Source organism: Rhinatrema bivittatum, unplaced genomic scaffold (assembly GCF_901001135.1).
Source record: "Rhinatrema bivittatum unplaced genomic scaffold, aRhiBiv1.1, whole genome shotgun sequence".
Taxonomy (NCBI): Eukaryota; Metazoa; Chordata; class Amphibia; order Gymnophiona; family Rhinatrematidae; genus Rhinatrema; species Rhinatrema bivittatum.
Window position 1 is genome coordinate 82725 of NW_021820715.1, and position 26884 is coordinate 109608.

Below are 26884 nucleotides of genomic sequence, written 5' to 3' on the forward strand. Positions count from 1 at the left end.
GAAGGGGGAGGGCGGGAAAACCGGCACACTAAAACAACCCTAAAACCTACCCCAACCCTTTAAAATAAATCCCCTACCCTCTTACCTTGGACCTGATCAAAATTTGACTGTCTCTTGCCCTATCCTTAACCTGACCCCAGATCCTCTAGTCTGCTGCCTGTCCTGACCCTGGCATGATCTTTGACTTTTGCTCTCTTGATCAATCTAGAGACCCAACTAGACTCTGCTGGCCACCAAAACCCAAGGGCTCAACCTACGGGAGAGGTGGCTGGTATAGGTGAAGCTCCAGCCTGTCCTGCTACAGGGCACATTCACTATCTGTCAGCATAGGCCTTGTAGGTTCGCCTACGGGGCAGCATCAACTATGCCAAAGCAACAAGAGCCCACTTCCACACCACTCATCACGACAACGGAGTCACCCTTCCATCCTGGCTGAACCAGTATGCATCAAAAAATATCTTCTCAAATTTCAAAATCCAAAAAGCCCCAACCGTTGATCTAACCAGCCAGGGATGAGGAATTAAGATCCAACAGCCAAGCTTCAATTCCTGCTCAGTTGCTTGAGACCCAGGGATAATCTCCAGCCTTCTCTCTCCAGTCATCTTCCCACTAAAGAATAAGCATGCTTCAAGGGATTATATACCCTTAGAAGTCTTTCTCCCTCAAAATTTATGTTTTGGCTATGGGAGAATTCAAATATTCTGCAAAAATCCTCCCACTACCCACTGATGGAAAAATATACATGGGAGCACTTCTAGTGACTTGCAAAGCCCCGTCACATGTACTAATCATTAAAATTATTTTTTTGTATGTGCATCACTTTGCACATATTCACATTAAATTTAATCTGCCATTTAAATGCTGTTGTGGAAACGCAAGTAGCGGTTCCATCTCTGGTGTTTTTGTGTGCCCTGGGCCCTGATACAGCCACAGAGGAGCTCCGGCAAGCACCGAGGCAGGTGAGAGGTGCCCCAGCATGGGCTGAAGATGGAGACCGATAACCTCAACCACAGCCACACCTGTACGCAGCAGAAAGAGACCCAAACAACGCAATGTTGGTCTCACGAGTGGTCCTCCGACTACTCCAAGCCCTTTCGGACCTACCGCATGGAGCAGCAACTCGACAGGGTGGACGGTGGTCAGAGGATGAGGACATCAAAGACGAAGACTTGAAGTGAGACAAGACCCAGGATATGTGAAGTGGAACATCACTCTGGATGAGAGGTAAGACGAGACTTCGACACATGAAGAATGCAATCTGGATACGTGGAGTGAAAAGGAACTCTGGTTAGGTATATGAAGAAACTCTGGAAGGCCATGAGTTGCTTGAAGAAGACTTGATAGATACGGACATCACGCGCCCTACACAACCTAGCTGGACTGGTCTTGGACCACGCAGGTGGCGTGCCCTACACAGCCGGGGAAGGCTGGTTGCGGTCCATGCAAGTGGTTCCCCACACAAGTTGGTAGAGCTGAATCGGTACTGCACATCACGCGCCCATATACTCAGCCAATGAAGACAGGTCACGGACCACGCTGGTGGTTCCCTACACAAAGAATATAGGAGATGAAGTGAAGACTCCGATGAAGCCTGTTACAACTGCACCCTGCACAGCTGATAAAGACCAGGCAGGGTCAGATCGGATAAATAGAGTTCATTCGTGAAATGGAGGCAGGGTGCAGACTCCAAGAAACCAGGCAAAGTTGAAGATTCAAGGGGATGCCTCTATGACTCAGGTTAAAATAAGAAGCTGGAACCTTATGGAGACTTGCGCTGCCAAGACGAGCATCAACCAGATAAAGAAGACATCAAGACAAGACATCTGGAGACCTTGAGACGATGAAGACGAAGACACAGGATCCTACATATAACGAAGTGCCTTGAGAAGCAGATGACGAGGTCCTAAGAAGGACTGGCTCCTTGCGAAGGCAAGGTTGAAGTGAAGACTGGACCTTTTTATAGGCAGAAGAGGCGGATCCAAAGATGACATCACTGGTGGACCTCCTCCCTCACTGTTCCTTTAAATATGGAAGGAAGAGCTAGCCCTGCCCCCTAGGAGGAAGCAGGAAGCAGTACAGGACTCTGGACATCGGCCCTGCAGTGATGCAGAGCACAGGAGAAGAAGAACTAGGCCTCAGGGCAGGCCCCGGCGTCAGGGACGACTCCCTGCTGCTGAAGGAGGATCACTGGCGACTCCAGGCGAGGTCAGGGATGCAGGCCTTCTCCTCATGAAGGGCCCGAGGTAGGTCAGTGGCCTCTGGGCCACATGAGGGCGTAATTGGCAGTCTCCTGGCTGCTTAGGCTGCAGCAACATGGCTCCTGCCGCAAGAGGAAAACGCTGGCTGTCTCCAGACCACATAAAAGGCAGAAACGCGGCTCCTGCCGCTGATGGAGCATGTTGGCAGCTGGCAGTGTGGCTCTAGCCGTGCAAATGAGCTGTTAGCAGTCGTCTGGCCATGCCGGTGTCTCAACGCAGCTCCAGCCACGAGTTGAAGGCGTCGGCAGCCTCCGGGCTGCTACAGCAAGGAAAAAAAAAGTGGAGATACTGCCCAAATAGGGCAGGATCGCAACAGATGCCACATCTCCTATTCTCACAAGGTCCTTCTTCAGCTTCTCAAAGCTAGCTCATATTTTAACAATTTATTTTTAATGTTTAACAAGCATATAAGAAGTCATCTATATATTTGGTCACTTTCCTAATTGCTTCTGTTTCTAGATCATTTATGAAAATGTTAAACAGCGGTGGTCCCCCATATAGATCCCTGGGGTACTCTAGGACTCTACTATTAACCTTCTTCCAGTGGGTAACTTGACTAGTCCTACTCCCTGCTCCTATCTTTTAGGCAGTTACCAATCCACAGTAAGACCTTGCCTCCTATCCCATGACACTTTATTTTCCTGAAGAGTTTTTCATGAAGGACTTTGTCAAATGCCTTCAGAAAATCCAGTTACAATATATCAACCACCTCATCCTTATTCACATGTTTATGAACATCTTCAAAAAAATCTAGTAGACTGGTAAGACAAGACTTTCCTTTTCTAAATCCATGTTGTCTCTTCCCCTTTAAGCCATGTCATATGGCCAGTAATTTTAGTTTTAAAAATAGTTTCTTCCATTTTGTCCAGCTCTGACATCAAGCTTACCAATCTATTGTTTCCTAGATCACCCTTGGATCCCTTTCTTAAACTGACAATACATTGATCAGCTTCCAATCTTCAGATATTCTGGCTCGTTTTAATGATAGGTCTGCTATTTCATATTTGAGTTTTTAAGAATTCTGGGATGAATTCCAACTAGTCCTGAAGATTTTTACTTATACGTTTTATCAGTTTTCTCTATTACATCTTCTAGTTTCACAGTGATTTGTTTCAGTTCCTCTGAATCATCATCATCAAAGAATGTTACCAGTGTTGGCATCTCTCCAGCATCCTCCTTGGTAAAGATCGAAGCAAAGAATTAATTTTGCTTTTATGCTATGGCCTTGTCTGTGCTCTTCACACGTCAGCTCAATGGGGCTGACGTGAATTTAGGACGGATACGTAAGCCAGGAAGACAAGAAGGCTTAATTTGCAGCAGTGAACACAGAAGACAAGAAGGCTCAATTTGCATCAGTCAATTCTCGCATCAATTAAGACAGAAGACAAGAAGGCTCGATTTGCATCAGTGAATACGGGAAGATACTCGTACAATGAGAAACTGAAGGATACCCCCTGAAGCAGGACTTTTTGTCCGAAACATGATCATGTCGGGTGACCAACTAACATCGGAGTAGATGAGTATCAGAGTTCCTCTTGTATTTTTGGAGAGTGTGAATATTGTGAATGTTGTGAGACAAGCGAGAAGAAGTGAGAATCAATAATATTATACTGAGTCTTTACACTGAGACTTTAGAGATTTTAATATAGAAATTACAAAAAACAAAAAAATGATGTTATAATTAAAGCAAGGTGACCCTGGACCACAACAGAGTCTGTGACATTATACAGACCCTTAGAGTAAGGGGCCCACACATATACTTGGCTAAATATCTTTATATTAGTTTCAAATTTACTGGTTGTACCAGTTATTTGTATTTGTGGACACACATTACGGTACACTGGAATACAGTGGTTTTTGGGTGGAAAGGTTGTGACTATATAGTGTCCTACCAGGGATTCAAAATGGACCTAGCCAAAAGGAAAAGTATTCTGAATTGGCCCTGGCTGACAGACCTACGCAGTCTTCAACGCTTCTTAGGCTTCGCCAACTACTACTGAAGCTTCACCAAGAATTACTCCCGCCTGGCAGTACCTTTGACTAGTTTAACCCGTAAAGGTGCTCCAGTAAAAGACTGGCCTGCCAAGGCTGAGGAAGCCTTCCAGACCCTAAAACAGGCCTTTCTACATCACTCCTGCCTCTATCATCCGGATCCCTGTCTGCCCTTCATCCTGGAGGTGGATGCCTCCTCTGAAAGAGTCAGGGCCGTCTTAAGCCATCTCAATCCAGTCGGGACATTACATCCCAATGCTTTCTTCTCCAAGAAGTTCACACCAGCTCAATGGAATTATACGATAGGTGATCAAGAACTCTTGGTAGTCAAAATGGCCTTCAAAGAGTGGCACCAGTGGCTCGAGGGAGCCCAGCATCGTATAACGGTCTATACTGACCACAAGAATTTAGAGCACCTGCACCAGGCGCAGCGCCTCAACCCTTGCCAGGCCCATTAGGCCCTCTTCTTCACGCATTTTGATTTTGAGCTGCGTTATCGTCCTGCCTCCAAGAACCAGCGAGCAGATGCCCTTTCACGGTCCTTCTCCCCAGAAGAGGCACCTAATAGTCTGAGCCACATCATTGACCCTGCATGTGTGATCCTTGCAGCCACCCAGACAGTCCCTGCAGGGAAGACTGGTGCCTCGCAGGCTTTGGAACAGAGTCTTGGCTTGGGGTCACTTCTGCCGGACATCCCAGACGGGCGAGAACACTGGCATGTCTACTACACTACTACTAGTGGCCCAGTATGCGTTCGGATGTTCATGCCTACGTGGCCTCTTGCCCAACCTGCACCCAACAAAAGCACCCACGGGCAAACCCTGGGGTCTGCTCCAGCCTCTGCCTCCACCTAGTGAACCCTGGACACACCTTTCAACAGACTTTCTGGTGGACCTACCTCCCTCCGGAGGGAACACTGTTATCTGGGTCACCGTGGATCAATTTTCCAAGATGGCCCACTTTGTGGCTCTGCCCTCTCTTCCTTCAGCTCCGTGCCTAGCACAATTTTTTACCGAGCACGTCTTTCGACTCCATGGCCTACCTCAGCACATTTCCTCTGACCGTGGCCCACAATTCACCGCCAAGACCTGGCAAAGTCTCTGTAAAAAAATTCCGTGTCACTCTGGATCTTACTTCAGCCTATCACTCACAAGCGAATGGCCAGGCGGAAAGGACGAATTGCTCCCTTAAACAATTTCTGTGAATGTACATCAATGCCCGCCAAGAAGATTGGGCTGAACTACTCCTATGGGCTGACTTCTCGCACAATTCCCATCCCTGCACTGCCACGGGGGCTTCCCCGTTCCAGATAGTATATGGCAAGCAGCTGCTTCCCCCTATTCTGCTACCACTTCCTGTACCTTCGCCGGCTGCCCAGATGACAGCAGAGAACCTGAAGAACCTGTGGTCACAGGTTCATAAGATGCTCCTCAAAGTTGGTAGCTCAGCCAAGAAATTTGCAGATCGCCATCGCCATGCCGGACCTCAATATCGTCCTGGCCATAAGGTTTGGCTCAGCATCCGTTTTATCTGGTTACGGGTACCTTCTATGCAATTTGCACCTTGCTACATTGGACCCTTTCCCATCCTGTGGCAACTGGGCTCGGTGACCTATCAACTCCACTTACCAGCCTCCTTGAATATCCATAATGCTTTCCATACCTCTTTACTGAAGCCCTTAGTTTTGTCATGGCCCTCCAGGAAGATACCCGAAGCTCCATCTATGTCCGCTGAAGAAGATACCACTTACTAGGTACACGAAGTCCTAGATGCCCGGAGATGGGGGTGCAAATGGGAGTACTTGCTTGCATGGGAAGGCTTTGGTCCTGAGGAAAATTCTTGGGAACCCTCTACTAACATTCTTGATAAAGACTTGATCAAGCAGTTTTACTGAGACCATCCTAAGAAACACAAATCCCCGGGGAGGGGGTTAGAGGAGGGGGTACTGTTGTGAAAGTCGGCCGAATGGAACAGCAGCCAGACTCTCCCACCTACCTGCTCGGCCGACTCAGGCTCCTCGGACCTGGGAATCTCACTTCAGCTGGTGGTCGCAGCCGGCAAGCTGCGCTGCGGCCTTCCTCCCGGACTGCCACACTGACGCCGCATGTAGGATGGCACACCGACAGCTCCTGTTCTGGCCTTCCTCCTGACCCCCAGCTTCCCAGGCACATGCGCCACCTGACCCCTTTTTAGGGATCACCTCGGGCAGGGCCCAGACTCCTCCTCCCAAGCCTGCAAGTATATAAGGCAGGGCCTGCTTCTCAAGCCTTGCCTTGACTACTCCTGGCTCTAGTTCCTGTTTGGATCATCTGATTCCTGTTTCCTGTCTTCTGTTTCTCTGTGCCAAGACCCTTTTCTGCCTGACTAAGAGATACGCTGCCCGCCAAGACCCTTGCCTGCCTGACTACGAGATACGCTTTCTGCCTACATCCTTGCCTGCGGACTCAAGTGTCACCACCAGCCTGAGACCCAACGTAAGTCCAGCTGGCCCCGGTACCCAAGGGCTCAACCTGCAGGGAATGAAGGCTGGTAGTGGTGAAGGTCCTGTGGGGTCTCGGGTCTCCTTCAGCCTCGCCTGCCGTTGGACGGGCCCTCTGGAGCTCCTTCCCATTGGTTCCCTACTCCGCTGGCCCAAGGATCCACTCTCGTAATACTTGGGAACAAATCACCTTTAGTGCCCTCCTTCAGAGTGAGGTCACAGGAAAAGGGTTACAGTTTTTATCAGTTGCCTTTACTGATGGGTAAAGACTCAAACATTGAAGTACATTGCACAGTCTAACTGCCCTTCCTACCTCCCCTTGTTTCTCCTGGTAATTTCACCTATTTTCCTCCTCTTGTCTTTCAATACTTTTTGAATAATATTTTTAAAGATAACAATCTTTTTTCTCCTGCTTCTTTCATGGATCATCATCACCTTGCTAACATGCCTAACACAATGATTTGTTGACATTTCAGTATTCCTTTTTGTTGCCATCCATAATTTGTCTATACCTCTTAGATTCTCAAACTACTGATATGCTGAGCAGGGAGAACACAACTCTCATAGAAACATGACAGCAGGAAAAGATAATACATTCTATCTAGTTTGCCCTTCCACACCAACTATTCAGCTCTACAATTCCTACAACTCCCTCAGAGCTTCCCTGTGTTTATCCCATGCTTTCATGAATTTAGATAGTCTTTGTCTCCACCACCTCCACTGGAAAGCTGTTTCATGCATCCATCATCCTCTTTGTAAAGAAATATTTCCTTAGATTATTCCTGAGTTTACCTCCTTTCACCCTCATCTCATGATCCCTTGTTCCAGAGCCTTCTTTCTGTTGAAAAAGGCCTACCTCCTTTTCATTGATACCTTGGAGATATTTACATATGTCTATAATATCTCTCCTTTATTTTAGGGTATACATGTTTAGATCTTTAAGTCTGTCCCCATAAGCTTTAGAATAAAAGCCATGGACCATTTTAATAGCCATCCTCTAGACTGACTCCATCCATTTTATATCCTTTTGAAGGTATTGTCTTCAGCAAGGTAAACAGTATTCCAAATGAAGTCTCACCAGGGACTTACACATGGGCAATATCACCTATTTTTTTCTACTGACCATTACTGTCTCTATGCACCCCTTATCTACCTGTTTGATGACCTTAAGATCATCATGTGATTGGGGGGGGGGGGGGGGGTGAAAAGTCCTTCTCTTGTGCACGGACCAAGAGAGGGACCTTTAGGTGATAGTGTCTAGCGATTTGAAGATGGCAAAACAATGTGATGAGGAGATAGCTAAAGCCAGAAGAAAGCTGGCCTGCATAGAGAGAGGATTAACCAGTAAGAAAAAGGAGGTGATAATGCCCTTATACAGGTCCTTGGTGAGGCCTCACCTGGAGTACTGTGTTCAGTTCTTGAGATCATATCTTGAAAGGACAGAGACAGAATAGAGGCAGTCCAGAGAAGGGGTGACCAAAATGGTGGGGGTCTCCATCAAATGATTTATGAGGAGAGGTTAAAGGACCTAAATATATATGTACTCTGGAAGAGAGAAGGTGCAGGGGAGATAGGATACAGACCTTCAAATACATGAAAGGTTTTAATGATGCACAATTGGCAAACTTTTTCCATTGGAAAGAAATCAGTAAAACTAGGCGTCACAAAATGAAACTCCAGGGAGGGTGACTCAGAACCAATATCAGGAAATATTTCTTCACAGAGAGAGTGGTGGATGCTTGGAATGCCCTTCTGGAGGAAGTGGTGAAGACAAAAACAGTGAAAGAATATAAAGGGGCATGGGATAAACACTGTGGATCCCTAAAGGCTAGAAGATGGAAATGAAGAAAAAAGTGCATGGGGTAACTTGGTCATGCAGCAGTTACTACCCTTAACCAATAAACCTTCATTCTGTTGATGCAACTCCATCATTGCTCTCTGCTTCAATGGCAGGGGTAAAAGATGAAAAGGGGGAACAGGATTCAGACTGTAACCAACAAGGACCCTGAATTTTACAGTCTGGGGAAACAAGCATGGGAATAACTTGCTGATGCGGCTGTTACTAACCTTAACCAATAAGCCTAATACTTTAGATGCAACTCCAACATTGCTCTCTGTTTCAACAGGAAGACATAATGGAGAATTGGACTCAGACAGCAACAAACAAGGGCCCTGACTTTTGCAATCTGAGAAACTGGTAAGTATGGGGGTGACCTGTATGGCGCGGCAGATTCTACCATAAACGCAGACTGGATGGACCGTTTGGTCTTTTTCTGCCTTCATTTCTATGTTTCTGTATCAGATATGATCACTCCCAGATCCAGCTCTTGTTTTATTCTTAGAAAAATTTCATCCCCTATGCTGTACCTCTCCATTAGGTTTTTGCAGCCCAAATTCATGTCATAGCATGTTTTAGTATTAAATCTTAGCTGCTAGAATTTAGACCATTCCTCAAGCTTTATAGATCCCTCCTCATGGTTTCCACATCTTCCAGGGTGTCTACCCTGTTGCAGCTTTTAGTAAAATTTGCAAAAAGACAACCTTTTTCTGATCAGTGGTGTGTGATCATGGCCTTCAAGCGATTCAGTGAATCCCCTGTCCTTGATTTTTTTTTTTTGCAGTTACTATGGTTTTCTGCTCTCTCATTACTCGTGTCTGTGTGGCCAATGGAAACAGCAGCCTGTGGTTGCATGCACCGCTGATTGCAGCAGCAAGTTGATAGCGGGGGGAGGGAGGGGAGCGGGTGGGGGACAGCCAATAAGAACGAGCGGAGCTGGTAGGGGACTCAGTCTCATCGTGGTGGGACTAATCATGGAGGCAGGCAAGTGACAGCTCAAGACCTCAGGCCCATTATGATTGACAGTCAGCAGTACAGCACAGTATGAGGCAGAATGTGGGACCTTGGTTCGGCTCAAAGCAAGGTCCTAACTTTTATCCCGTGCGAAAAACAGGGAGTGTGGAACCTTCAGATTTAGCTATGCCCATGCAGATCTGCAGAAGAGGCTTCTGTGAACAAGGCAGGTGGTAGGAGGATCAGTGTGTGTCCGTGCCACAGTGTTTCAATTGAGCAGAAAAGAGTCATTGAGAGGCTCAGTCACTGTATACTAGGGACTTGGGGGGGGGGGGGGTTTGAAGGGGTCCTAATTCGGAGGGAGACTACTGGGACCTGTGGGCAGTTAAGGGGATTGGGTCTCAACCCCCTTTTCTACATCTTCCTCTTCTCCAGCAGTGTATGACTCTCAACTTTAAAGTGACTGACAGTTGGGGACCAGTGGGGAGGATGCTGGGATAGGAAGGAGAGGGGATTGAGGAAGCAAGACTGATGGGGATTGATGGGTGTGGGAGGGGAGAGGGGCCTGGGAAGAAAGACTGCTGGGGACTGAGTGTGTATGAGAGCCAGTGTGTGTGTTTGTGTGTATGATCCAGGGAACTTGTGTTTGTGTCAGAGATCTTGCGTGAGTGTGTATGAGAGTCAGAGAGTCTCTGTGAGAGCCAGAGAGAGAGAGTATGTGTATATGGGTATGAGAGTCCGTGTATGAGGGAGAGGCCATGTGTGTGCATGTGAGAGAGCGGGGGATATGTGTGAGAGTGTATGTCAGCATATGTGTGGGTGTGAGATCGTGTAAGCATGTGTATGAGAAAAAGAGAGTATGAAAGTGTATGTGAGAGAGGATAAAATTGGGGGGGTCCTTTCCCCCAATCCACAACAATTTCACAGTGACTGGAAATAAAAAAAAAACCAAAAAACAGGTATGGAGAATGGGAGATATTTAATCCTTAATTGTTTTACTATTGGATGCTATGTGATGTGTCTGTTTTGAAATATTATATTGGTGTTCTAGGAAGTTTATAAGCATTTTTATGAGGTTTTAATTATTGGATATTCTATTTATCAGCTGTTTTGAAATATTTATTCTTTTTATTATTATTGCTGTTTTATTTATTTGTTTGTTTATTTTATTGTTTGGTCTTTCTGTGTTTTGTATGTGTGATTAAGGTGAGGGATATAGTATAGTGTATAGTTTCTGTGTAAGGGCCTGTAGCAGTTCAGCTTGTTCTGTTTTTAGTAGGAAGTGTATTGGTTTCTAGGGCCTGTTGTAATATATGCAGTATTGCTCTTTCCTGGATAGGGTTTTTGCTGTTTTAGTCCTGGGAGTAAGTGTTTTGATAGCAGCATATTTGAGTGTTGGGGTAAACTGTATTCTTGGCAGGCTGTGATAGCTTTTATTGGACTGAATAAGTATTATCCCAAAATATTGTATGTGAACTATTGAGACAATGTAGAACCCGTCTTTAGATGTGAATGTCTCTGATCTGACATCTGAAGAAGATACCTATGTAGTTTTGAAAGCTTTTGTGTAATATTTTTAGGTACATGTATTTTTAGGCAGCCTGGCTTGTTCTGTAATATTTGCATTATTGCCTTTTCATATATAGTGTTGTTACTGATTGAGCACTGGCAGTTATTGCTGTTTCGATATTGGAAGTTTACTATATTGTAATTGGTATCCATAGCTTTCTGAGAGCCATCCACACCCAATACATGTTGCAATAGGCCTAATCCAAAACCAACATCCAATATAGTAGAGATAGTGTCTCTATCAACACTTTAAAGAACATACAAGCATACAATTTGCAATTAAATAAAGGGATGTCAGTAATTTTCAAGTCCAACCCAGGCTACTCAATCAGTCATTCATCCCAATAAACACAGTCTTTTAAAGGTATAATAATTTTTTGGAGTTTTTCAATTGCAATTAAAATGTAATCACTGTTGAGCCTGCCATACATGCATAAGACAACCTCGTGTTAATTGATTTGGTTTGATACATGCCTAAGAAGCACACTGGTATCTAGCTCTAATATTGCAAAGGCTTGCTATCCCATGCTAACTAAAGATGTTAGCTGATGTTTTGAAATATCAGCTGATGTTTCAGTGATGCACTGTATCAGGGGGTACAGTTTTTACTTATCTGACAAAAATGCTTCTCTCCAGACCCACTTGTCTCAGCTCTCTGTTCGATGGAGTCCAAATCCCAGAGCTTAAGAATACTGATGCCGAGACTTTCTCCATACCAGGTATTTCCGACCTAATGCCATATGAGTTCCACGTGTCTTGTGTCTTGGGGAGAAGGGGTTGAGGGAGCGAAATGATGTCATTATGAAGACTACACAGTTGGGGCAGGAGGTAAGTCAGCATCTCTCCTGCTCCTTTTACTTTGCAGTCAACCACATGGGAGGGGTAAATGGGGACTGGGGTTCCTTGGCATCATTTTCAGAAAGGGAAAGGAGGGAGTAAGAGGAGGCTCCAGGCCAGATCCCAGGGCAGGCTGCAGGCTGGTGGGGCAGGCCGGGGTCATGCAGGGCATGGAGTTTTTTTTTTTTCAAAACGAAATGAAGAAAATCAATGAAATTTTCATTGGTCTTTCTTTCATTCTGTTTTGAATATGTAATGAAACAAATGCTTCTCTCTAGACCCACATGTCATTGACATTTCCTATTTTGTTTCAAATGAATGGACATTCCTATTTTTTTTGTTTCGCAATACATTTTGAAGATAATAAAATTTGTTCTAATTGGAAAAGTAGCAAATGCCCTGCAAGTCATTGAGCTTGATTGATTCACACCTTCATTACTGGTCCGTAAGTCTCTCACAGGAAAATTATGAGCTGGTTAATTTGAATCAGCCAGTTAGATTGGCAGACTGTCAATTTCAGCATGTAAATGTGCTATGCAGAAGATGATTGTTGGCTGGCAAGATTTTGAATTGGACCTAAACAGATGTAAAAAAATCTTCCCAGAAAAGGAATGTAAGCAAAAATTCTACCAAGGGGAAGAGGGACTTTTGCTTGATGGTGCAAAGTGTAAGAATTCGGCAAATGTTTCATAGTACTGTTTGTTCAAGTTTTTGTTTGCATCATTTTATTGCTATGGAATTGTTTCTCTTCCTGAACTTGTAGGAAACTAAATCCTTGAACAAGTGATATGCTCTTTTAAAGTTGTGAAAGCAAACTGGCTTGCATAGTTGTTGCATACTTTTTTGCCCTGTTTTCTTTCCCTACGAAACTTAAATCTGTACCCTAGTGTTTTCAGCGCCCAACAAAAAAGATCAATATGGCAACTATGCTATATATGTGAGTTTAAGGAAATATATCTACAAAAATACAAATTTTTAGTGAATGATGATATATGACAGTTTTCCTATATGAGACAACATTTATTTATTTATGCCTGGTTTATATTTTTTAATAAATGGCCGTAATTTCCTGAGCTATGTGGTGGAAATTTAAAATAGTGAAGTAACAAATAGAATGCAAGATGAAACAAAAAGCAAAGCTTCTGTAGGGTGCAAAATATAAACTTTCATTGGGCTCTGTAGTGTAAACTGGAGTGACCTTAAAGCTGCACACTAAAAGGAACAGGCCAGTCAATCGTGATTTCACTGCCTTTGAATATTAAGCAACTGGAATTGTAAGTTTTTATAGGTTCAGTGGGAGCAAAGTCAGGGCTGGCTGAGCCTGCCCCTTTGAACTTGGAGCTCTGTGCTCACCCTACTGAAGAAATGGCATAGGAAGACTTAAATTTGTTGAAGGATAAAGCATTGTATCATTTCAGCTGTATACCCTACTGTCTCCTGCCAGTTCAGTGGAGCTAGTGCAAATTATGGTTAGGGAGACCAGGATTTGGAAGAAGCTGTATTACCCAAAGCATATATTTCGTTTTATCTTTCTTCATATGCTATATTACCTATTAGAACTTAAGGATAAGGATAATTGTGCTGTGGCTATTATTATAGTGCCTAATGATGATGTGGTGTTGTCCTTCCAGGTGCAATGTGACCTTTCAAGGAAGCAGCACTTACTGTGTTCAGAATGATTTACGGCGAGATTTTCCATAGACCGGCAAGAGATGAGGAACAGGTTAAGCTGAATGTGGGAGGATTTAAACAGTCAATTGACCAAAGTACTCTCCTACGGTTTCCCCATACCAGACTTGGGAAGCTGCTTAAATGCCACTCTGAAGAAGCTATACTGGAGCTATGCGATGATTACAATGTTACGGACAAGGAATATTACTTTGATAGGAATCCTTCCTTATTTAGATATGTTTTGAATTTTTACTACACAGGAAAATTGCATTTCATGGAGGAGTTGTGTGTTTTTTCCTTTTGCCAGGAAATTGAGTACTGGGGTATCAATGAGCTCTTCATTGACTCCTGCTGCAGCAACAAATATCAGGAAAGAAAGGACATTGTGTCAGACAAGGATTGGGAACAAAAGTGTGATATGCAAAGTATAGATTCTTCTACTGAAGCATCATCTAGTTTTGATAAGGAACTAGAGAGGTTTAGCACAATGTGGTTTGGTGAATTCAGAAAGAAAATGTGGGTCAGACTGGAAAATCCTGCACATTCGTTATCAGCCAAACTCTTTGCAATTTCTTCCTTGAGTGTAGTCTTAACTTCAATTGTGGCTATGTGCATCCACAGCATGCCAGAGTTCCAAAAATTGGATGTCAATGACAGGGAGATTGAAGATCCTGTTTTAGAAGTGGTAGAGGTTATATGTATTGCATGGTTCACCATAGAATTTGTGGTAAGACTCGCAATGGCTCCCTGTCAAAAGACATTCTGGACAAATCCAATGAACATCATAGATTTCATCTCCATTATTCCATTTTATGCCACTTTGATTGTGGACACAAAGGATGAAGAAAGCGAAGGCATAGAAAATATGGGAAAAGTAGTCCAGATCCTGAGGTTGATGAGGATATTTCGGATACTAAAGCTTGCAAGACATTCTGTTGGCCTGCGGTCTTTAGGGGCCACTTTGAGACATAGTTATAATGAGGTTGGACTTCTACTTTTATTTTTGGCTGTTGGGATCTCCATCTTTTCCGTTCTTGTTTACTCAGTGGAGAAGGATGAAACTATTTCAGAATTACAAAGTATTCCCATGTGCTGGTGGTGGGCAACTATTAGTATGACTACTGTGGGTTATGGAGACACTCACCCTGTCACTTTATTTGGAAAGCTCCTTGGTAGTCTTTGCATTCTCTGTGGTATATTAGTGGTTGCCCTTCCTATTACCATTATTTTTAATAAGTTTTCAAAATATTATCAAAAGCAGAAAGCCATAGACGTAGCTGAATGTAATGAAGAAGAAAATGATAAATGTAATGAACTACCTTATTATAATATTAGAGATATCTATGCAAAAAAGATGCATTCTTTCATTTCTAGCTTGTCTTCTGTAGGAATGATTGCAAGTGATGAAGATTCCACAGATGCTTCTAGCATTCAAGAGAATGAGAATGTTTGCAACCCGTCGTCTTTAGAAAATAGCAAACTGAAGTCTGAAAACTGAATTGAACAGATCTTTATTTGCTTTCTCTTTTTCTTGTTCTCTCTTCTCCTCTTTGTCTTTCTTTCTCTTAATAACAATGGGTTATTACAGCTTTAAAATTTATTTTAAAAAACTTATTTCTCAGGGTGCAATTTTTAGCTATATTTCAGCAACATTCATTGCTCAATTGATTATTTTATTGCTTGGAAGAGGTTTAATAATTTGCATCATTGATGCTTTATTTTTATACATCATCAGTGTGATGCTGTTTTTAAAAAAAATATAAAAATATAAATAAAAAGAGGAAAGTGGTATTTAATGCAAGTAAAATGACTGTTACTGTGGCCTGGCACCTTTTTCTGAATGCATTTGGAATTTACTACTGATCAGGTCCTCGTAAATTGCTAACATTTAAGAAAGGTTGCACAGTTAAGTCACAAATATTCACAGCATGTACTGTATGTATCCCAAAAAAGGAAAAAAGCCAGGAAAAATAATGCATGAATAACGTTTCTTAATGAGCTGTGAAAATAAGGAACCCAATAAACTTCACAAACTGGTGAGCAGAATTTTATGTGTACATTGTGTTATTTGTCTTTGGAATTTCCTTTTCGTGTAATGATAGCACATTCTAAGTACATGAAGAGTATTAATCTTTGGCCACACTTTAGTTAAATAAATGTGTCATGTTGTGGATTCTTTTATTTATTTGTTTATTTATTTATCTATTTAACGTTTTTTTATGTACCGACAATCATTTTGAACATCTTATCAGTTTACAGAGAAAGTAATGCAGCAACAGGCTTTACATTAAACATGGAACATTGAGTCAACATACGTAAAGCAGTAATACAGATTAATAAATGTACATATGTGGGGGGCAACACTGAAACATATTTACAGATACAGGTAGTGGGGTAGTAACTTAAAACATATTTACAGTTACAGGTAGAGAGGAAGTGAAGGTTAGTGGGACAAGGGGAGGGGGGAGCAGCATGGAGAAGGGATAGGGTGGGCAAAGGCTAGAGGGAAGGAAGCAAGTGTGGGGGGTGGGGTGGGGGAAAGGCTATCGGGGACAGAGAGGAAGAGGACCAGTGGGATTAGTTGATGCTTGGAATCTCCTACCAATAGAGTTTGAAGTGACCAAAACCTAAGCAGAATTCAAGCAAGCTTGGGGCATGTACCTGGGTAGGTGTTGGTAGGGACAAGGAAAGAAGAGGACTGGAAATTGAGAGGGGCCAGAGTGGAAAAGCAGGCAGGGGCAACTGGATAGACTTGGTGGGCTAAAAGGGTTCTTATCAATTATGCTGCTGTGTAAATGATGCAAAAAGGATGCTTTTGTATTCTGTGCCTATGGGGAAAAAAAATCCTTTATTACATATAGTCCAGAACTGGAAACACTTCAAATGATTCCTATTCCAGCACTTAATGTAGTGTTAAGAATTCAGCCCCTCTGTTTGATTGCACTACAGATCATTAGCCATCAAACAATGAACCCTGCAGTTTAAACACAAAGGTTTGGCATGATGCTTTCTGATCTTTCTGAATCGGGTTTTTTTTGGGAGATATATGTCAAGACTTTAAGCAAACTACAATTAAATTGAATTAAAACAGGGCAATTATATACTAAGCCAATGGTTCTAAAGAAAAAAAATGTTGCAGCTCCATATTCATATACTGATGCCCCCATTTATTAACCTTCACTGCAGCCATGCTAGTACAAAACAAAAAGCAGACAATTCTTACTCTCTTCTACCTAACACCTGCTCTTCTTCCTCCTATTATATTTACTCTCATCTCTCTGACTCTTCCCCCTCATACTTTCCATCTCTCCCCTCTCTGAAGCTCCAATCTCTCCTTCTCCCCTCAGTCCTTCCTTCACTCTTCCTCTTCGCTACCCTTTCCCCCATGTACCTTCCCTCCATCAGTGGAACTCTGAACTCTCTTTATCTCTCTCCTATCCTTCCCTCCACAGCCCTTTCTTCCCCCATCCTTTCCTGATCCCCACACTCCTCCTCTCCCCTTTCTGTCTTTAACATCAGAATCTTTCCTCCCTCGCAGCCCTCACCACGCAGCTTACTTCTCTTCCTCCCAGTTTTTCTTCCTTCACACCACTTGCCATCTCATGGGTCCTTCCCTCCATCCCCCTAGTCCTTCTTATTTTATCTGATGTTTTATATTCTGCTTTTTGGAAATTCACAGCAGATTACATTCAGGTACTGTAGTTATTTCTCTGTCCCCAAAGGGCTCACAATCTAAGGCCTAGATTTATCAAAATCCTATAAAAGCACCCGCAATTTACAAAAAAAAAAAAAGAGGGGCATGTTTAGGCTGATTACCCTGCATCACATAGGCAATTTCCACAAGGTGCACTTGTGCTCTTTTCCCCTATGTGTGTGTGAGAGATAGAGAAAGAGACTCTGTACAGAGTCAGTCTGACAATCTACATATATTTACCAATGTAGAGGGTACTTTGAATTGGGGTGGGGTTTAGGGAGTGGTGTTACAGAAACATTTTGAGGTATTCATAGTAAAACTGATATCACTAAAGATTTGTAGTCATTATAATGGATGAAAAGTATAACTAGAGGAGTTGATTTGTATAACATAGCTTGTGTTGATTTTTGTTTTGATTTTGATTTATATTCCACTTTTCAGACACTTCAAAGCAATTATATTCAGGAACTGTAGGTATTTCCCTGTGCCCAGAGAGCTTGTGATCTAACAGGGTCATTCATCAAATCACAAAACGGCTGTAATGCACGATAAAAGGGGTCTAATGTGAGATAAATGTCCAATCTTTATCATGTCATGCATTAGTATGCAAATATGACAAAGAGCATGCAAAAGTTAGAAAAGTATGCAAATGAGGGACTCCTATTGCTTGTAGTGTTAAAATAACGCACAATAATGCAGGATTTAATGTATGAAATAACAACATAGAGGGAAGAAAAAGGTTTTATTGCACGACAGTGGCCATTATCACAGATCGTAGCTATTATCACGCACAATAAAATGAGGCCTACTCTCAGATACACCTACACAGCCCTGCTGCACCAATGAAAACACCTTTTCTCTCCTGCCCTGTCTTCCTAAAGCTATTGGGGTAGATTTTAAAAGAAGCGCGATCAGCCTACTTTTGCTTGCGCATCAGACTCAAGCAAAAGTACGCTGGATTTTAGTAGATACGCGCGGAGCCGCGCGTATCCACTAAAATCCTGGATCGGCGCGCGCAAGGCTATCGATTTTGTATAGCCTGCGCGCGCCGAGCCGCGCTGCCTCCCCCCGTTCCCTCCAAGGCCGCTCCGAAATCGGAGCGGCCTCGGAGGGAACTTTCCTTTGCCCTCCCCTCACCTTACCCTCCCTTCCCCTACCTAACCCACCCACCCGGCCCTGTCTACACCCCCCCCTTACCGTTGTCGGGGGATTTACGCCTCCCGGAGGGAGACGTAAATCCCCGCGCGCCAGCGGGCCTGCTGCGCGCCGGGCCGCGACCTGGGGGCCGGTACGGAGGGCGCCGCCACGCCCCCGGGCCGTAGCCACGCCCCGTACCCGCCCCCAAAACGCGGCCGACACGCCCCCGAAACGCCGCGTCGCCCGGGCCCGCCCCCCGACACGCCCCCGACACGCCCCCCTCCGTCAACCCCGGACGTACGCGAGTCCCGGGGTCTGCGCGCGCCGGTAGGCCTATGTAAAATAGGCTTACCGGCGCGCAGGGCCCTGCTCGCCTAAATCCGCCCGGTTTTGGGCGGATTTAGGCGAGCAGGGCGCTGAAAATCCGCCCCATTGTGTTAGTGGGAAGTCTACTAGTAGTGGGATACTGGCTGCTTCAGGCTGCTTAACAACAAGAACTACAACTAGCAAGGGAGGTTTAAACACCTCCTAGGGAAGTACCCGCACTGGAGCCAGAGCCACTTACCCTACTGGCGCCTTGGCTCACGGCAGGGCTTGCCATGCATCTTTCATCCACGAACCACATTGCTGGGTATGCCAGAGGAACATGTGATTATGAGGTATCACCTCAACTGTCAGGCTACCATGGAATTATATCAAGAACTCGGAGGGGATCTGGATCCAGTGATAGAAAGGTCCAGAGCTATACCGGGCCTCACCAAACTATTGTGTGCCCTGAATTTCATGGCATCTAGTTCCTTCCAAACAGTCAGAGACATTGGGGGAATATCACAAACCTCTTTGTCCCACTCTCTGGGCAGGCTATAATAGCTGTACGTGGTCGCATTAATTGGTACATAAGTTTTCCTCATGAAAGGCAGGACTTGCTGGAATTGAAGAGAGGGTTTTATGCCATTGTTCTGGGAGCTATTGAATGCAATCGTAGCCATCATCATGCTCCATCACAGGGAGAAGATCTACCGCAACAGAAAGCTCTTTTACTCCAATAACATAGAAGTGGTCTGTGACACTCAAATGTGCATCCTCGAAATGGTCGCCAGTTATCCGGGAACTTTTCACAATTCTTTTATACTTAGGCAATATGGCATGTTTGAAAATTTTGAAGACCACCTCTATGTGACGGTTGGCTCTGAGGTAAGAGTGATGCTTCTTTCTGTAGTTCCTCTCTGGCTATGTTTTTATAGCAAATGGCACTGACATGGGGGGCTGTCGATTCCATGACAAGTGGCTTGCATAGTTAGATCTACAGACCATGAGACCATAGTGCTAGGGCTTGGCTTTCTCATTCCTTGCTGGTGAAGCCTGTCCTAAAGGATGGGTGTCCTGTGGTGTTTGAGCTTTTTGGACTTAGTGGTTACTGAGACCCAGGCAGGTGTGCTGATAGACTCTTATTTATCAGCTCGGTGCATAGCATTAAGACTAGAGATGGTGTTGTCAGCTGATGAACTCATGAGCCAACGCCAAGGCTCTTTCTGAAACCTGCTACTGTGCAACATGTATAGGCCAACTGCTCCCAAAGGCATCATAATAGGCATGATGTCTTCTGCACTTTCAGTGTTGTAAGGTAGAAGGACAAGCATTTTGGGGTACCTGAGACCTGGAGGGGCTCATGTCTGTAACAGGGACTAATTTGTGAGCATATATGCCTCTGACAGATGTACACTCATAACTCCTTACAGAAGATGTAACTTCTGTAAGGAGTTATGAGTCTGACAACCTTATTAGCAGGTAGGGATAAGCCTGGCACAGACATCATTGATGGTTGATAACGAACAAGCCATGAATAGCAAAATAGGTCATCGGTAGGTAACCAGAGTGCTGGAGGTATTCTGTAAGCCACACTGTCCTAACAGATATGTGTGTCTGTGTGTCTGGGTGAGTGACATGCTCTGTTAGCCTCTGTCTATATCTGTGTCTGGGGGTGATATTGGGCTCGTACTTATCTTCCTTATACACCAATGCATACTTCAGAGCATGCACTATGAGTGCACCCAAATACTTGTATTTGACACTAGCAATCTTGTTGCTTCTACTGTTTATGATGGATGCTACAGACATGCTAATGTGTAGGTGGGGAGGAAATGGCTTCACCATTGTAAGCAAATATTCCACCTTGGCCTAACACTGTTTATTCTTTTAGTCGAGAGGAGGGGATGACAATTGGCAGCATCACAGCTCTGTTATGCAGTGCCACTTTGCTGGATAAGTAGAGATCTGCCTGTAGTGTACCCCTCCTCCCTTGGCCACCTGAGGCTCTCCCACCCAGTACCTGAAGTGGGCCTATGGGGTAGATTTTCAAACACGGCGCGTTCGTGTACTTTTGCTGGCGCATCAGGCGCAAGCAAAAGTACGCGGGATTTTAGTAGATACGCGCGTAGTCGCGCGTATCCGCTAAAATCCTGGATCGGCGCGCGCAAGGCTATCGATTACGTATAGCCGGCGCGTGCTGAGCCGCGCAGCCTACCCCCGTTCCCTCCAAGGCCGCTCCAAAATCGGAGCGGCCTTGGAGGGAATCATCTAACGCCCTCCCCTCACCTTCCCCTCCCTTCCTCTACCTAACCCACCCCCCCCGGCCCTGTCTAAACCCCCCCTTACCTTTGTTGGGGGATTTACGCCTCCCGGAGGGAGACGTAAATCCCCACGCGCCAGCGGGCCCCTAGCGCGCCGGGACGTGACCTGGGGGCGGGTACGGAGGGCGCAGCCACGCCCCCAGACCGCCCCGGGCCGTAACCACGCCCCCGGGCCCGCCCCCAAAACACTGCCGACACGCCCTGAAAATGGTGCGGCGCTCGGCCCCGCCCCCGACACGCCCCTGACACGCCCCCTCCGAAAACCCCGGGACTTACGCGAGTCCCGGGGCTCTGCGCGCGCCGGTAGGCCTATGTAAAATAGGCTCACCGGCGAGCAGGGCTCTTAAAATCCGCCCCTATGTGTATTGGTATTGGCAGTGTATGCCTGATTTGAAGAGTTTCAGCTGCTGGGGAGGCTATGTACTTTGGGGTGGGGATTAAGATGAAATCAACTTAATCCTAACTAATTCAAGGAGAAGAGACCATATAACACCTATACTCAAAAATTTACACTGGCTCCCCATCAACTTTAGAATATTATTTAAGACTGACCATTATCCATATTCCAACTGAAAATTCCACTCAACATTCACGCATCTACTAGACCAATCAGAACGGCATACAAAGGATCTCTTCATGCACCCCCCACCAAAGCTTCACTTCACCCCGCCATTTAGAAACGTGCCTTGTCTACTGCCGGACCCTCTCAATGGAACTCATTACCACCAGAGCTTCGCCAGGAACAATGCCCAGTCGCCTTCAGAAAGAAACTGAAAAACTGGCTTTTCAAACAAGACTTCCCCGATTGACCATTCCTCAAACTACACATATTAGGATTGGACATAATTATCCTTTCATTGATTGTATCTAAATATTAGGTCATAGCTTCCAACTAAAATACTCTGTTCCATCTACAATTTTAAGCTCAATTCTCTCCTGTGCCCAAACCAATAATATTGTAACCTCCCTGCTAGATTCCTACCCTCTAATCCCACTCCCCACCCTTAGTCTTTCTCCCCTCTTGTCCCTCCACCCCCTTCCTCTAGCCTTAATCCTACAGCCATTGCCCTGCACAGACAGCACAACCCCTTAAAACTGTTGTTTGTTTGACCACTTACTAAGTGATTTAAAAAAAAAAAAGTTTTTGTTTGTTAGATGTTCACCCACTAAATCGTTCGCCTTGTTATTATTTAACTCTGCTTGTTAGCCATTCTACAGTTGTCCTGAGTTCATCACCCTGTTTCATGTAACTTTATGCTTTTATTCTCCTATATCGTTGGTTACCCCATGTTTGATGTAAACCGGTTCGATAAGATATTTTATCTTGAGTAGCGGTATATTAAAAGATATTAAATAAATAAATAAAATAAATTATGGGGATGCAGGGAATGAGGTAAGGTGGAGCGCAAATGGCACTGACATGCCAGGTACTTTAATATTCTACAGATAAATGGGTTGGGGGAGGGTTCATGGCATGTGTGTTGATGATACCTGGGAGCAGGGTAGTGGAAGAAGGCCTGCAGGACCCCAGTTTGATGTTCACTTTTTTGAGACAGCGGCCTACTTACCCATGTATTGTAAAAGATATAGTGGTAACTAGACAGTGAGCCTGCTAGACAAGGCTGTATCACTTGAAGTTTACTCTGCCATATACACTGGCATGTTAGGCCTAAAAATAATCTGCCTTATGTAGCTGCAAAAATTTTGGATGCATAGCTTAGGTTGCACTTTTCTCCTGCTTCTTATAGGGGACAAGCTTTGATGCTAACTGGAGCTGCATCACTTGTCCACTACCCAGCTTACTGATATGGACCTCTGTCAATTTGCATCCTGCTAGAACTCCGCATCAGCTAAGAGGTATGTACAACTACAAATCAACCACCCAGAGCACCCCAAAGGTGGGAGCCAGTCTGTTGAAGTCTGCCTGGCCCCAAGCAACAGCAGGCCTCATCACTGTTTGCTCTTGCTCAGTGGGGAATCTCTATCCTCCACACCTCCCTGATTCTTCCTCTGTTGTCACACAGCAGCTGATGTAGAGTTCTAGCAGAGTGCTAGTAAATAACATCTTTTTTTTATCTGAACAAAAAAGGAATTTTTTGAGTGCCTTTTAAGTGGAGTGAGGACACAACTAAGAGGTCCTAAGTAAACTCTTGTGTGGTGATTAGTACTACTTTACCTAACACTGCACAAATTTTACATGTACACTATATACTTTCTGGGTCTGGAACCTGCAGCTGCACATTTCTGCTCCCTAGAGATGAACAAGACCTAGTGTTTTATGAACTTTGTAAGTGGGCTTCTGACTAAAGACTTATGTGATGACATCATTCAGTCAACCCAAAGAGAATGCCCATGGTTTGGTCAGAGGTGATAGATCTTTACCATGGAAGAGGCCAATGGTTTGTCGTAGCTGAACTATGACATTAGCATACCTATACAAGCTATTGGTCACCAACATAATAAAGGCATAGCTATAGCACCTCTAGCCAAGCATTTCTACATCTTTTCCACCGGACAATATATGGAGGTGAGCACTAGCTAGATATATGGAAGTACATGGGCATCTCACGTACATGCCCATGTACCCAGAGTTAGCTAAGAGTATACTCACTAGAGAAGGTAGCATGAGCCACGTGAAGATCCACAGTAAGGAGTTTCCTGTTTGGCTCTTGCTGTCTTCCTTGGGAGCATACAATGAACTTTCTGTAGTATGGCCTAGGCCATATGATCTTCCATGTGAGAAAAGTGCCTCATTGAAATAGCCAATGGCACTCTAGCATGCAAGATCATGTGGGACCCAAACCTTTTATCCAGTGAAACCTTAAGAAAAAAAGTACAATGAAAAGACACAACCAGAAAGTCAACTTTCAATGTATACGACCACTTTATTAAACAAGTGTGTAGGCACCAGATTCAAAGCATGTCAACGTTTTTGGTAATCACATTCTGCAAGGACAAGATATCAAATAGCACATGACATTGTAACTGAAATGGCCAGCATATTTAGTGGAGATATGTACATACATAGTTTCAAATGGCAACATGACAAATACAGTTTTAGGAACTTATCCTTTAGCAAAATCATGATTAAGCCAAAGATCATAGAATGCAGAAGTGACAACCAAATAGCTATAGTACAGCTCTAATATTAGAGCTGATGCCAGCACAACTGTGTTATGGAAAGAGAAAACTCAGACAGCCCATGTTGAAAGACTGTACTCAAGGCAACAGCCTAAGGGGCCAAGGCAGCAACATTCAAGTAGCAGGCAGCAGGACCAGGACTCTGAAGACTCTGCTGAAGGAAAGGGTAGCGAACTATCTACAATCCTGTGGGTTGCTCAATTAGAAGCAGCATGGATTTACCAGGGGAAGGTCCTGTCAGACAAATCTAATTGATTTCTTTGATTGGGTGACTAGAGAACTGGATCAGGGAAGAGCATTCAATGTAATTTACTTGGATTTTAGTAAAGCTTTTGATACGGTCCCACATAGAAAACTCATCAATAAAATGAGAAGCTTGGGCGTGAGCTCCAAGGTGATGGCATGGCTTACAAATTGGTTGATGAATAGAAGGCAATTGGGTAATGGTAAATGGAACCTACTCTGAAGAGAGAATGGTGTTAAGTGGAGTGCCACAGGGATCGGTGTTGGGATCGGTTCTGTTCAACATCTTTGTGAGTGACATTGCGGAAGGGATCAAAGGTAAAGTTTGTCTGTGTGTGAATGATACTAAGTTATGTAACAGAGTGAACACACCGGAAAGAGTAGAGAGAATGAGACGGGATTTAAGGAAGCTGGAAGAGTGGTCAAAGATATGGCAGCTGGGATGCAATGTAGAGAAGTACAGAGTCATGCATCTGGGGTGTGGTAATCCGAAAGAATTGTATGGGTTGGGGGTGAAGGGCTAATGTGCAGGGAGCAGAAGAGAGACCTTGGGGTGATAGTGTCTAATGACCTGAAGTCGATGAAGCAATGTGATATGGCGATAGCTAAAGCCAGAAGAATGCTAGGCTGCATTAAATATATAGCATGCATGCTGTGTGTTGAAATCCCCTGTGCTACCTAGCCCTTCTTCTTTGGGCAGATTAGTGTAACTCCCTGATGGGGCACATAAAATGAGAGAGCAGGCCGGGTGCCTCATTGAGAGCTAAGCACCAGTCTTGTGGGTTCACAAAAAAATAAAAAATGGTCAAGCAGATGACTTATTCAACTTGGCACAGAGACAATCGTAGAATTTATCAAGCTGGATAGTGAAAGCAACACAACACACTTCTTTTCCCTCTGTGACCCTTTTCGACTACACCCCTGCTCCTTTCCATGAGCTGACAGATTCCTCTCTCAAATTCACACCTTGGGATAAAGGAGGGCCTCACACAAAAAGGCATCTTCAACAAAAAAAAACCCCCTTTATTTCAGGGGTTTCAAACAGTCAGAAGTGAACAATATTAAAATTCTCTGATTAAAGCAAGGTTCACAGGCTCTTGCAGCTTTGAGGTAGCAGCAATATCAGCTGCAACAACAAAACACTCATCCTTCAAATCCTCACTATTATATCATAGCAAAAACATGATCTCTCATTCTTCCTTACTTCAGATAAGATTTAGTGCTTCCAGCTACTCGTGGCCGCAGAGTTTCTCAGTCAAAGTCCCATCCATATAGTTCTCTCGCTTTCCATTAAATTTACACAAGGCTGTTGTGGTCCAATAAACCTCCTGGGCTGCCTATGAGCTCAGCAATGGTTCCCAAGCTGACCAGCTGCCCTCCTAGTAATTGTGGAGCTCCCTTATCAATCAGTCTGTGCAGCAGGAACCTCCAAAACTCTATAGCAGAAAGAAACTCAAAGACCCTTTCACACTCTGAATATTACCTTATATAGACCCCAAGGAAACTCTCCTTAATAATACTCACTTAAAGAAATAAACCAAATCCCTTTAATAAACCTCTGCCATAACGACTCATCAAAATAACACAAGAGTAGAGGTTAAGTGACATCCCTGAACATTTTCCTAAGGGCATATTTCTAGTATCCCAAAACCTAGTTTAGGGCCCTTGTCACATTAGCATGGGGGGGATTACATCCAAATGCCATCAAGGTATACCACTGAAAATGCCACTGAAGCTCAAGTTCCCTCCAAGTCCTGGACCCTCCAGAAGGCAGCCCCAGTTCAAGTCACTGACTGCCCCCTGTGAAGCCAATCCCTTCCCCCAGTAATGAGAATAGGGCCCTCCCATCCCTCCAAAATCAATGCTTATTATTCCAGAGAGTTACCTTCTTCATCATCAGCAGGAATGAGAGAACCCTCCTGTTGGAATTGCTATAGCTGATTAATGATGCCGCTTTATGACACTTAACCACTATCATATTGTAGTGGTGAAGTGAAGCCTAACAGCATTATTCACCACTCTGCAATAGTGCTGGTAGTTGGGCTTTTATGTCCCTCCTGCCAGTGAGTGAATATTGGGACCTTCTGGAATGGTAAGCATGCATTCTGGAGGAATGGGAGGGAGGTCAGGCTAGGGGGCTGTGTCAGGGTGGAAGGGAGGTTGTCTGTAGATCTATGCTGTGGTGTTGGGCTTGATGAGGTATTGGGGATGGAGGAAGAAATCCCTCATGTTAAATGTCCCTTTCACTTTGTTCCAGTTAGCATGGGGAATTTTGAGAGGTAGCTGGCATGCTTTTTTTGGGTTAACTTAACACACATGCTACGAGGCTATTTTTTTTTTTTTTTTGCATATACATGCTAAAATTTACTGAATAGCCCATTAACTCTCATTTTAGCATTTACCTTAAACATTTTAGTGAGTACATGCAAAAAATGTTTAGTG

General features: G+C 44.3%; 1 protein-coding gene across 4 annotated transcripts in view; it reads left to right on the forward strand.

Annotated features, from left to right (window-relative positions):
• The window catches only part of LOC115081999 (potassium voltage-gated channel subfamily S member 3-like), a 56307-nt gene extending 40647 nt beyond the window's left edge, over positions 1 to 15660 (forward strand). The window contains exons 1-3 of one of the 4 annotated variants that reach the window (XM_029586259.1): positions 8880 to 8926; positions 11726 to 11808; positions 13558 to 15660. In XM_029586259.1, the coding sequence (XP_029442119.1) occupies positions 13602 to 15095 (1494 nt within the window). In that variant the 5' untranslated portion in view covers positions 8880 to 8926; positions 11726 to 11808; positions 13558 to 13601 and the 3' untranslated portion in view covers positions 15096 to 15660. The other 3 variants (XM_029586260.1, XM_029586261.1, XM_029586262.1) reach the window with 3 other exon arrangements.
• The last annotated feature ends 11224 nt before the right edge of the window (positions 15661 to 26884 follow it).